At 36.2% G+C, this 13,782-nt stretch overlaps 1 protein-coding gene across 1 annotated transcript in view; it reads left to right on the forward strand.

Annotated features, from left to right (window-relative positions):
- Positions 1 to 642: 642 nt before the first annotated feature.
- Positions 643 to 13,782, forward strand: part of LOC135206869 (glutamate receptor ionotropic, kainate 2-like) — a 44,139-nt gene continuing 30,999 nt past the window's right edge. Inside the window, exon 1 of the mRNA XM_064238354.1 lies at positions 643 to 1,369. Coding sequence (XP_064094424.1) covers positions 1,180 to 1,369 — 190 coding nt within the window. The 5' untranslated portion in view covers positions 643 to 1,179. The remainder of the gene's footprint in view (positions 1,370 to 13,782) is intronic.

The raw sequence follows: 13,782 nt of genomic DNA on the forward strand, positions 1-13,782 counted from the left end.
ACACACTTACACACACAACCTTCCGTCAGTGTAGCATCAATTTTCAGTTCATCTACGCAGACATCAAGCAACCATCCATATATTTGCAACCATCATGTAGTGTAGCACTAATTTCAGGTCATCCTTACAGAACAATGCACTCATCCATACACACACACACACACACACACGCACACACAAAACCATCCGGCACTAGAAGTGGCCATTTTGCATTTCATTAATCTAAGAGAAATAGCGACGTTGCAATAGGTACAGAATTTCCTCGCTCACCTAATGTATATTCAACATACGTCTCACTCTGTCTTCCCTTAATATCAGTCCTTCGTTTATTGTCGAAGGAAGCTTAGTTAATTGGTGTGTGAGTGAATGGCCTCACGGGAACCACCTTCAGCACGGGACTGCAGTGAGGAGATAATAATGTATTACTTGACATTCTAATGAAACCAGTCGAAGTTACTGGAAACAGGTTTTTCGAATAAAATTTTGATAATGAGAATGCAACACGACGAGACATAGGAAGGACTAAAATGTAAAACGCTAACGAGTTTCAAAACCTTCAAAGAAGTAGCAAAAACAAAAAAGATGAAACCAAGGACACTGAATATTAAACTTTTCAGAAAAATATTGATGAAACGACTTTTTTACTGAACATCATTTTATGAAGGATAAAACACTAACGAAATTAAAACCTTCAGAGAAGTATCATACAAAATGAAAACAATGACACTGAAATCCTACGCTTTTCAGAAAATACGGTGAAAACTAAACAATGACACTGAAAGATTACGCTTTTCTTTTAGAAAAACTAAACAATGACACTGAAAGATTACGCTTTTCAGAAAAACTAAACAATGACACTGAAAGATTACGCTTTTCAGAAAATATGATCAAAACTACCGAAATATGATGAAAACGACTTTTTTTTACTGAGCATCATTTTATATTAAATAATAAAAATCTCAAAAAATTATAACCTTCAAAGACGTAGCAGAAAAAAATTATAACAATGCCACTGAAATATTACGCATTTTCACAACAATGTGATGAAAACTACCGAAATACGATGAAAACGAATGTTTTACCGAGTATAGTTTCAGTCACGGTAAACGCCATGAAAAGCAGAACGTAATTCGCACAGGAATAAAGAGTTTCATTCGAGGGAAGTGGAGAGCTTCCGAAATGCTGTTGAGAAGAAGAAGAAGGAGGAGAAGAAGTCAAATTACGAATGAAAACAAATGCGGAGGAAAAGAGAGAAGTTGTGACTTCTTTGACAGAAGTTCGGGTTTCGCTTCGTCTAATCCTCTGAGATGGATGTTTCTGGCACTCCTCGTTCTTCCGGGAACAATGGCATCGGATGTCATCCGCATTGGTAAGTTTGGAAACTGTTTTTTACTTTTTTTCTTTTGTTTTACGTTAGACTAATACGTTGTACACTGCTCATTTTCAACCCTCATTATTACCGGTATATACGTATATATATATATATATATATATATATATATATATATATATATATATATATATATATATATATATTGTTTGGTATTTACGTAAAAAAGAAAATGAGAAATATCACTTTGGTAACCTAATTCTCTTCATAATTATCTCAGTAAGGAAATTCCCAGTCCAATTCACTGTTTGGAATCGATTCCGTAGCCTCTACTACATTTCCCACATAGGTCCACGAGTTCAGGTTAATGACTGTACTTGATTAATTTTTCCAATTGCTTACTTTATTGCTTTAAGAATGATATAATAGAACATTACCGCAGGGCTGTATTGAAATACTGACATTTAACACTGATCACCCAGATTTACTCATAGTAACCTATTCGTGACTTGAGAGTCCGTTTGTGATTTCGTCATGAGGCCCTCCTATTATGAAGTGGGATCTTGCAGCTTTAGACGTCACTGTCCACTTGCATGACCCACTCATTTCTCGGTGTTTTGTTTATACTTTAATTTAATTTTGCTTTTTGCCAGTTTATTTGGTCTTTACATAACTCTCCTCATTAGTCTGCGGGATTTGCTATTTTATAATGTGCTGATCTCATCAATACATTCTTATTTCCCTGTTTTATCCGTTCCCTCGTGTTTATCACATTCATTTCACTACGTCACAACCCCACCCCCCATATACACCCACCCACCCCACCCTTCTTTTAATTTTTTAATGTGACAAATTTCATTTGTCACCTTTCTAGCTGCTTGCCTTGACACTGCTGGTGTTTCTTATTTTGCTACAGTATCAGAGTTTATCTTCTTTTTATTTCAGAGAAGCTGCAAACGAAAACTTGAATCGTACCTGAGTACTGAATTATCCATATTTGATGTAAATTTCATTATTTTCATTCTTCCGTTTTCTCTAATTCAGTCATACACAAAACTGAAATAAAAATTTTGACCTGTAACAAGATTAAATTTTTCAAAATCATCCTATGCAAGAATATATACGGTTGATGAATTGGGTTGAAAATGTATTAGTCTGAGCACTGATTATCCATATTTGATGCAAATTTCATTACAGTCGTCAACCCTTTTTCTCTAATTTAGTCATACACAAAATTTGAAATAAAAGGTTTGACCTGTAACAAGGTTATGTCTTTCAAAATGATCCTATGCAAATATATATGCCGGTAATAATGAGGGTTGAAAATGAGCATTATACCCATATCTGATGTAAATTTCATTATATTTATTCATCCTTTTTCTCTAATTCTGTCATACACAAAATTTGAAATAAAACTTTTGACCTGAAACAAGATTACATCTTTAAAAGTTGCCCTATGCAAATAGGGGTGGGTGGGTGTATATGGGGGGTGGGGTTGTGACGTAGTGAAAATGAATGTGATAAACACGAGGGAACGGATAAAACAGGGAAATAAGAATGTATTGATGAGATCAGCACATTATAAAATAGCAAATACCCTGCAGACTAATAAGGAGAGTTATGTAAAGACCAAATAAACTGGCAAAAAACAAAATTAAATTAAAGTATAAACAAAACACCGAGAAATGAGTTGGTCATGCAAGTGGACAGTGACGTCTAAAGCTGCTAAGATCCCACTTCAAATAGGAGGCCTCATGACGAAATCACAAAACAGACTCCCAAGTCACGAATAGGTTACTATGAGTAAATCTGGGTGATCAGGGTTAAATGTCAGCATTTCAATACAGCCCTGCGATAATGTTCTATTATCATTCATAAAGCAATAAAGTAAGCAATTGGAAAAATTCATCAGAGTACATTCGTTAACCTGAACTCGTGGACCTATGTGGGAAATGTAGTAGAGGCTACGGAATCGATTCCAAACAGTGAATTGGACTGGGAATTTCCTTACTGAGATAATTATGAAGAGAATCTGGATACCAAAGTGATATTTCTCATTCTTATTTTTTTTTTTTACGTAAATACCAAACAATACCTTTTCTGTAGGAGTATGCATTAAATCAAGCTACAACAGTCGTTGACGTTCGGTAACATGGCGTTTAACGGCGTAAATGACTGTGTATTCTCATCAAGGTAGGAAAATAATTGTTATCAATCAACTTTTGCACCAGGATTAACGATAACAAGGTTTTAAATAAGGAATAAACAGAAATGTTGCATCTCAATTACAGCAGTGTGGTTAGGTGGATGTGTAGAGGCTAAGGTAAAAAGACTAAACAAAATTCCGCTGTCTTATCATCTACAATATGGCTGTATGTAAATTTAGGAGTTGAAATAAACAAGACGTATGAATTAAACGGTGTCAGATCTCATCAGCTGGAAAACGGTTGAAGAATATTCAAGACGTTGAACTTCACGTAAGATTCGGTTGGATAACCATTTAGAAACTAAGATAAAAGGAGATGACATTTCTGCTATATCTCAGCATCTATATTATGACTGGATAAACAGCTGGATCTATATTAGGACCGGATTAACAACTGGATCTATATTAGGACTGTATAAACTTCTGGATCTATTTTAGGACTGTATAAACAACTGGATCATTATAAGGACTGGATAAACAACTGGGTCTATGACTGGATTAACAACTGGATCTATATTTGAACCTGGATAAACAACTGTATCTATATTAGGACTAGATAATCAACTGATCTATGACTGGATTAACAACTGGATCTATATTAGAACAGGATAAAAATCTGGATCTAGTATATTAGGCCTGGATAAACAACTGGATCTATATTAGAACCTGGATAAACAACTGGATCTATATTAGGACTGGATAAACTACAGGGTCTATATTAAGACTGGATAAAAAACTGGAAGGTAAAATGTAAGGAAATAAATAGAATGTCACATATCAACTTCCAAGTCACTGTTGGCTGAGATTTTGATGAAACCTGAATTAGAAGAGAGAAACTGGAATCACGGTCCTGGACTCCATCTGAAGGCTCTTTCTTGCCTTGTTATCACAGCGAGCAAACAAATCCGATATTGAAAGCTACAATGAATCTGGCCTTTATTCGACATCGCGACATTGTCTTTCTTTTTTTACCTGATCAAACAGAGGCAGAATCATTTTTTATATTCGATAGGAGAGTTTTGTGATAACTTGAAAGAGGCCTGGCTGTTGTCAGACTTCAGGTTTAATTCGTAAATGAACCTTTCAACCGTTACATTCTCTTCTGTTTATGAGTTTGGGTCTTTCATTTCAGCAACGTATTATCTCAATGTTTTTTAACTAGATTTCTTGGCGTTATTTAAAGTTTAATTAACCAGTTGTTTCCACTGTCCTTTCTCTTTCTGCTTCTATCTCTCCTCATTTCAATTAATATTATAAAAAACTTGAACCAGAATCCTTAGCTCGTCCTTATAAGAGGATTCAAATTATATCATAAAAAACTTAAACCCAGAATCCTTTGGCCTGTAGCTGCAAGCCTTTTCATTCCTTTTTACTGTACTTACCTTCATATTTTCTTTCTGCGAGATCTTCCTCCCACTACGGCATTAACACCATTTTACTCTCTAATTCATTTTCAGCGCTGAATGGCCTCACAGGTCCCAGGACATGGTCTTTGAGTTATATTCTGTTTCATTCACTTCCAAGGGGACCCTCTCTAGACCCACTCTGTAGACCTACTCTGTACCCAACAATCCATAATTCTCAAGCTTGGGTGGAATAAGGCGATGTGGGTACCCGTCCCGTTCCCGCCTTTGCATTAAGATAAAATGCTTAATTCCTTCTATATAATGTTGAAAATCGACTTACACAGACACACAGCTAACCTCCGAAAAATAATATTGGGGGCCTGCAACCCGATCAGGATCCATCTCAAAATGTAATCGACGCTTCCATTTCCCATAGCAATCATCTTTCCACAGATTTTCGCCGAAATCATCTCGCGAATGAGCTATGCCCCCGCCACGCAGACCGACGCGATCTCTCTCTCCAATCTGGGTGACGTAGGTAACGGCATATCGGGGGTGTTTTCCTTATCATAATCGCTATTAACGTCCACCTATAACAATAATTTCGAAGCTGAAAAGAAGCTGGAAGATTGTATCACATTTCTTTTTGGTTTTTTTCTTAAGACTTTTTTTTTAAGTGGATAATTCATTCCATTCGATAGCATTGCCATTGATGTGAATATCCTGGAAACGACAATATCTCTCTTAATATCTGCTATTATTGTCTCCAGCGAGAGCGTTATTTATTATTAATACTGCCATCCCTAATGGTGGATTATCGGGAAATTGACGCTATTGGTGTCCTCCCTGTTAAATTAACAACGTCGATTTCCTGATACTATTTCTACTATTTTCTTTTTTTTACTCTCTCTCTCTCTCTCTCTCTCTCTCTCTCTCTCTCTCTCTCTCTCTTAATCAATACACGCACTATTCCAGTGTTAAAAATTTACCACCATAATTGACCGTGATTTAAAACACGACCGCTCTCTCTCTCTGTCTCTGTCTGTCTGTCTGTCTGTGTTCTGTCTCTCTCTCTCTCTCTCTCTCTTCTCTCTCTCTCTCTCTCTCTCCAGTGAACGGGATTTGTAATAAGCAGTCAAATCTTTCCAAAGCCTTTGAGAAATCCCTTGCCAATATTAGGTCAATGGAAATCAAGCAGCAGTCATTGAAACTGCATTGGCTATTGACGTTACTCCTGACGACCATTTGTGTCTTAATGCACTTTTCATATAAGCAATGGTCAGCAATAGCCTAGCAATGCAGCAAACGACACTTTCCATTGACATAAGAATAAAGCTGTCACTATTCCATTGCAACTGTTTTTTTATGGATACTCTGCCCAGCCCTATGGGAGCTGATAGTCAGATCAGTGGTCTGGTTAAACTATGTTGATAATAAATATGGCTATTCTGCTTCCAAGACGGCGTCTGTGACCTTGGTAGTTGTGACGCCAGAAAAACCCGCAATCAATCAATCTGCTTCCAAGATAAATGCTGAAAGACTTAACGTGTCACAGTGAAATTATTTTATATATTTTTCCAATGAACTTGAAGTTTTCCATCAATGCAAAGCATAGAACTGAAAACTGGGCTTGCAAGTAAAGATGGAATTGAATTATAGGAAGTTGGAAAAACTCCTCTTTTTTTTAAGTTTGCCAATTGAAATATTCATTCATGTAAAAGTATCTAGTATTTTACGAAGGTGACTTTGTGGAACTTATTCTTTCCTGTATCTAAATTGGAAGACCGGACCATATTGGCATTTCATTAGCCTTATATACTCTCTATCAATGCCGAACCAGTTATATGATTTTTTAAAGCTGAGGCCGACGGGGGAGGGAATCTTGTGCCTATTTGCCAACACGCCTTTGGCAAAAATAAACACGAAGGAATAACAAAAGAGTGGAGACTGAAAATGTCATATTTCTAGACTGAGACATTACATTTTCTTTCAGCTAGTCTTCTTTTATGAGGTGACTTGGTTATATGATTTTTTTTAAGCTGAGGCCGACGGGGGAGGGAATCTTGTGCCTTTTATGATCACACAGGAGGCCTATGGCAAGAATAAAGACGAAGATAAAAAAGAGTGGGGACTGAAAATGTCATATTTCTACAGATTTTTATCCTCAAATTAAAAAAAGTCAATTCAAATTATAAATGGCCAATTCAAAATTAGGTCACATTAAAATTGGGCTATGCTTTTCGCACATGTAAAACCATTTGAAAACCTTTTCTTTTTCATTGTGGTACATTTATTGTGATTTGATTTATTCATTTTAATTTGAATTTGAACTTTTTGAATTTGATCTTTATCTTTTTCAATTTGAAATTGACCTCGTTCAATTTGTAACTGACCTTTTTTATAATTTGAAATTGACATTTTTTAATTTGAAATTGACCCTTTTTAATTTGAAATTGACCTTTTTTAATTTGAAATTTACCTTTTTTTAATTTGAGGGTAAAAAGCTGTAGACTGAGAAATTTCCTGTTTCTTTTCGGCCAAAAAGTTAGCACTTGCTCCAAAAACAAACTTTACTACACAGAACAATTACGAATGAGGGGAGATCTCAGCGGCAGCCATCAAACAGAGAGAGAGAGAGAGAGAGAGAGAGAGAGAGAGAGAGAGAGAGAGAGAGAGAGAGAACACAAAGGAGGAAACAGAACATCACTGCAAATGAACATGACAGACAAAGCAGCGTATTTTGAAAAAGACAAACTTTAAAAAATGCATCAGAGGAGCGAGATCATCATAACCAGGGATTTTCATGATCACTTTCGAAGTTAAATGTTCACAGGAGTTGAAAGCCATTGCAGCAACAAAGGGAGGAGGGAAACCGCCTTTGAGACAGTCTTGCATAAGACCGCATATTGGTTGCCCAATCATAAAATTTCTCAAGAGCGGAGGGGGACAACCCTCGTCGCAAACCTGTCGTTATCAGCGCAAACTTGCTCCACTGGTTATAATGATCGTTGGTCGTCGTCAACAACGAGTCACGTAGGGCGAGATCTACTAAGTTCTGGAGGTCGAGTCTGTTTGAAAATCTGTTCAGGAAAGATCTTTCTGTTTGATTAATATTACCAGCCTTGATAATGAAGAGAGATTGAAAAGGGGTTTCTGAGCGAGATTCCGATTTCCCGTCTCGAATCGAATCACCAATTGAGATGAAGTATTGATATTTGTCAAAGAAAAGTGATTGAGAAGGAAGGATGCAAAGATATTTGCATTCACCTTTGGATTCACTTATGATTCATACTGAATATTAGTAAGTAATGGAAGGATGACCGAATTCGACAAGAACATAAACACCTGAGTCAAAGACAATTTATATTCTTCTCCTTGATTGGAATCCTAGCCAGGGACAGTGCGCTTGGCGGGCAGAGTTCCATTTAGAAGGGTTTATAAATCATTTCACATTAAACAAATACAATATAAAAGAATTGCTTGAGAATTAATAATCATAATTTGTTATAGCTCTGTGTAAAAAACGTAGTATTTAGTCATTATAGAGAATATGAGTTGAATTTGGTTCTTAATGCAAAACACCTGGATTTATCATAAGCGGTAGACAAAAATCAATTCCAATCTCTCATGACGGAGTGCCACAGTGCCACTGTCACCATACCCAACCTATAGAATGCCATAGATTTGAATCCTGACCCTTTGGGTGTGAGTTATTCCCAAGGTATAATGGATCCGATGGCGGATTAGGTTATTTATTTATTTATTTATTTATTTTCATTTATTTTTATTTATTTATTTATTTTTATTTATCTAGGTAATTTGTATTTTTCCTAGCTACCTCTCTCTCTTAATTTCTTGGTAATTTGTATTTTTCTTAGCTCTCTCTCTCTCTCTCTCTCTCTCACACACACATCAAAGAAAGCAAGAAATAAAAAGGCGGGCCAATAAAGCTGTCAGGCAAAAAAAAAAAAAAAGTTAGTGACAAAACCGCCACTTCTTCGAAAGATGATACCTTATAAGTCTCCCTTTACTTTAGTATTCATATGCCTATCTACAGTGAAGGTCATGAGCAGAGATCTTATTGATCTCCACCCTTCCATCCAACCATGTGCCAGAGTTTTTTTTATGGTGGTGGGCGGGGGCGGGGGGTCTTTTTTTTTTTTCCAAAAGCTGGACCTTTTCTTCTATAATCATTGCATATATAGGTATATATCATATTCCTATCATCACTCTTATATTTCCTAAGTACTACTAAGAATAATGTTAATGTTTAAAAAAAATAAAAAAAATAACAAAAAAAAAACTTGCCAAAAAACAAGAGATTGTTATTTATCACTTTGTAAGTACAGTTCAATCAAAAGGATAGTCACGAAAATTAATGGACTGCCAGAAATATTTGGTACGGAAACAGCAAGCATGAGAAAAGCAGAGCAGAAGAAGATGGATGTGGCAGCAAATGAGAATGCTTAGGTGGATGTCTGGGGTAACAAGAGTGGATAGGATCAGAAATGACTACATAAGGGGGTCAACTAAGGTGGTGGAAGTATCAAAGAAAGTGCAGGAGGGAGGCTGAGATGGGTATGGACACCTGTTGAGGAGATGAGGACCACGGCTGGAGACATACTATGGGAGTGGAGGTGCAAGGAAGAAGAAAGAGAGGGAGACCAAGAAAGAGATGGAAGGACTGTGTGAGAGGAGATTTACATGAGAAGGGAATTGATGAGGCAGAAGCGCAAGATAGAAATAGAGAAATCGGCTCATCCGAAACGGCGACCCCATATAAAATGGGAAAAAGCTGGGAAGAAGAAGAAGAAGAAATATTTGGGCGAGCACCCCCACCCCCCCAAACCCATCCCACCGTGCCCCCCTCGGTACAGGCTTGCCATCTGAATCTCGATCGCCTTAATAGACGGTATTCTCTTTTAGTCTACTCTTTCTGAAAGTGTTAAGAGCTGCGATGGAAATGTATTGAGATGTTTTGATGTATTAGGGCTGTTGCCTTGTATAATAAGGCGCCCTATGTAGGTAATGTTAGACTTGCGATAATCTTACGCTAAGTCGGTTGGTATTGCACTTCCATATTCATTGGAGTGTCTTGGGTTTTGTTCAGTAATTTTAAAATGATTGCAAGTCCTTAACTAAAATTGCATTGCGCATGCGGATAGACACTTGTACCTAACGTCTGCCTTGCCCATGAGAAGTTCGGGCTAAGCATTCCTTTCTCCAGCAACCTGCTTCGCAAGCGGTTTATTGAGGTTAAAAAGAACAGTGATGAGTCGGCAGACACGACAGGCATCTTCTAGACTAATGACGTCGTCACCAGCTTAAGAGTTACGTTACTTGCTGTAAAGAAACGACTTAGTATAAATTTTTTTTGTTTTTTAATACTCGACCCACACGAAAAGAATGTCTGAAAAAAACAGTACCAAAATTGAACAATATATTAGTTTCATGTTGAAAATCTGCATGATTGTAAATAAAGTAATTATGTTGAATTAGACATTCCTTATTCAAACTAATGAAAAAAAGGTTTCCATACAAATTTTATATATACTATTTGCCCTGTATAAGATTATTCGCATAGATATACATTTTCACTTCTAGACTTCCTGACTTTAAATCACTTTTATTTTATTTTATTTTATTTATTTATTTATTTATTTTTTTACTACAAATGTAAATCACCGGGGACAGACAATATGTCAGTAGGTTTTGATATGTGTTTGAACTTTTAGCTTATTTGTCATTACTAAAGCGTTAGGTTAGAGTTCAAATCTTTACACATATATATTTGGATATTTAATTACCTATGGTTACGTTTTTTGCTTATTTTGATTTTATCGTGATTCCTTTGTTTTTTGTTATAATTTGTAACCCTTCTGACTTCTTACGGAGTGTATATATTGACTCCACTTGTATCCATATTTATTAAATTTTTTTTATATTTTATTTATTGATATATTTTTTTATATATATATTTGATAAATTATGGTTGGCTTGATATGTGGAAAGTGTTCTAGCGGCGTACCGTATAAGGCTACTTTCGGTATCAATTCTATAGATACAAGATATGAATGATAAAGGTATTTAAAACCGCGAGAACCGCTATAATCCAGTTCGGATCCAATATCACTCGTAAGACATTGACCACTTTCTTTATTTATCCGTTATTCTACCACCTGATTGACTCTGGATGAATAAAATATGGTATTGGTTTTTCATAATGGAAAGGAATTCAAGCAACGACGTTAGGGAGATTATTATTGATTTGCACCACCCGAGGTCAGATTATCATGTGTTGAATTCCATGTTTACTGATTTAGCACTCATAAATATTCCTAGCGCACTCAATTGCGGTGTTTGTTTTTAGTGCTATTAATTCTATATAACGTGTCAAGGAACTATTAACACTAAGAAGTGTTTATTTCCTCTGTCAGACTCGTAAACTCTGTTAATGATTCTACGTATATTCTTTCAAGGATTGATTTGGCACGTGATAGGCCCTTAAACTGACAGGTGTCTTAGTGTATCCCTTGTTTCATGACATGTGTTACAATTAGTTATGTGCTTTTTATATCTGTAAGCATTGTAGGCCAGTAAAATAGTGATTTGGCTTTCTGTGACATAATAGGGAACCCTGGATGACAGAATGCAACCAGTTTAGGACGATTGGTATGAAAGAGATTATTATTACTACCTGGTTGTTAGTCACCTGCTGTGTTCTTCGGGTTTTCCTCGTCATGGACCTACATATAAATAATATTACATTTGATTACATAATTCTGATACACATACTTTAAATATACTTTTGCTTTAGGGTTTCTGCTCAAAGTGTTTATTGGTTTGCTTAGGGCCGCTGACCTGTTTCCGTTCGAAGTGTTTTATTGTTTTTGCTTATTGCTGTTGACTCTTGCTTTGTTCAGTTTCGTAACAGTTCGCGGGCGCTCCGACCCAAGATATTTCAAATGCTCGCAAATCTCTTGGGTTAATGAATTTTCTTGTTTAGATACGATTTTAACAATAGGACACGGATATTTCTATATCTTTTTTTTAGTTCAATTAATGGTTCCTTGCAGTATGGTGCGGGATAGCGGGATAATGCGTCAGCTATGATAATTGCTTTCCCAGGTAGATATCTTATCTTGGCTCCAAAGACCTGAATGATCATTTGTCACCGAGTTCCTTTTGGACTGTGATTAAAGCCTTTGAAAAACTCGGTAAAGGACTCATGTTCAGTAAGGACTTTATCAGGATAGCCATAGATCATGAACTAAAAATTAAATGTACTGTGAGTTAAAGATACCTAGCCCTTCCTTGCCTATTACTGATATTTACTTTCAGAGGGGCTTTAGTTTACACGAATAAAACGCTGTAGGAAAGAACTGTGGTATCATATTACTGAAGTAGTACCCCTCTTGCCCCTTGGTCTGAGCGTCTGTTTGCAATAAAAAAAAAAAATTCCTTATTTAAATCAGGGATTTTTTAAGTTAGGTGAGCTGCATTATTCCGCTTTTAAGATATCGAACGCCTGTTGATGCCTTTTAGACCATAATAATCTACGCTCTTCTTCGTAAGATCTGGTTAAAGGAGCTGTCATGATTGAGAGTACATATTTACATACATTGAATAAACCCACTACAGCGCAAAAGTGCTGTATCCCCTTTTTACGTTAATAGGTACCGGAAGTATGAATAGCCGACACCTACCATGGACTACTTTAAGACCTTGACTAGACACATAAAACCTAGATAAACATGTTCGGTTTTTTAAAACTCACATTTAGATATTTTACTCTGAGATTATTTGTCTTTGTCTCTGTAGCACTAGCTCTAGTTTATGTGAATGTACTTCTAAGGTATTAGAAAAGATTACAAGATCATCCATATAGGCATGTAGGTTATCCCCTAAAAGTCTCCAAACACTATTTGTAATTGGGGCGCAACGTAAGCCGGAGGCATACGTAAAAATTGATAATGTCCCCTGAGTGTGCTTGAAAACGGTGTATGAGGTACAATCACTTAGGTAATGGTATCTGGTAAAAGCTTTTAAGTAAGTCCAAGCTGGTGAAAAAATTTATTCTAACCTAACAGAGATAAGATGTCGTCGGTCATGGCACTGGAAACGATCGGGAGTCGTTTCCTTGTTTAAGCGACAGAAATCTCGCAGATATGCCAAGTCCGATCTTTTATGGCATGACGTTTGAGGGAAAAATGTATAGGGCTTATTTGATTTCCTATTGACTCCTATTAACTATTTTCAACTTCGTCATTTATCTCTATTTTGAAATTTCATTGAGAGTCTATACGAAGGTACGTATATAGCTTTATGTTTGTCCTTAGACCGTATTTTGTTTTCAATGACATCCGTTTTTCCCAGAGATCACTCTTGTGGAGAAACATCTGGTATTCAGATAAAAGATAAAAAAAAATTCTGCTGAATCACCTCTGCTTGAATGACTTTATGGATATTACTTTAGATAGAGTATAAGAGAGATTCATCTACGACTGGTTGGGCGGGATTAAAAATTAGCAAAAATAAAAAATGCGATATTTATAAGTTCCGTATCCACGATATTTATACGTTTGTGGATCACTAGATTTAACTTGTTGCTGCGAGTCAACCGTGTATAGGGCTTTGTTCGCGGAAATTGTTATATTTCAGAGTGTCGGGAAGGATTAAAATTTCAGATCCCAGCAAAGTCTTTTTACATGAACTAAGACATTCGAGGGTGCATGCTTCTCGAGATTTTGCGTGCAAACTGCGACTGCAGTTGTGGGAGAATTCTGTTGGGTCATTGAACAATGTCACGATTTATGAGACAAATGTATTAGTTCCTCTATATAAGTTATTATTTGATTAACTGTCTCTTTTTGTTTCAAACGGATTTTAATATGTTTGAA

This window comes from Macrobrachium nipponense, chromosome 31 (assembly GCF_015104395.2).
Source record: "Macrobrachium nipponense isolate FS-2020 chromosome 31, ASM1510439v2, whole genome shotgun sequence".
Taxonomy (NCBI): domain Eukaryota; kingdom Metazoa; phylum Arthropoda; class Malacostraca; order Decapoda; family Palaemonidae; genus Macrobrachium; species Macrobrachium nipponense.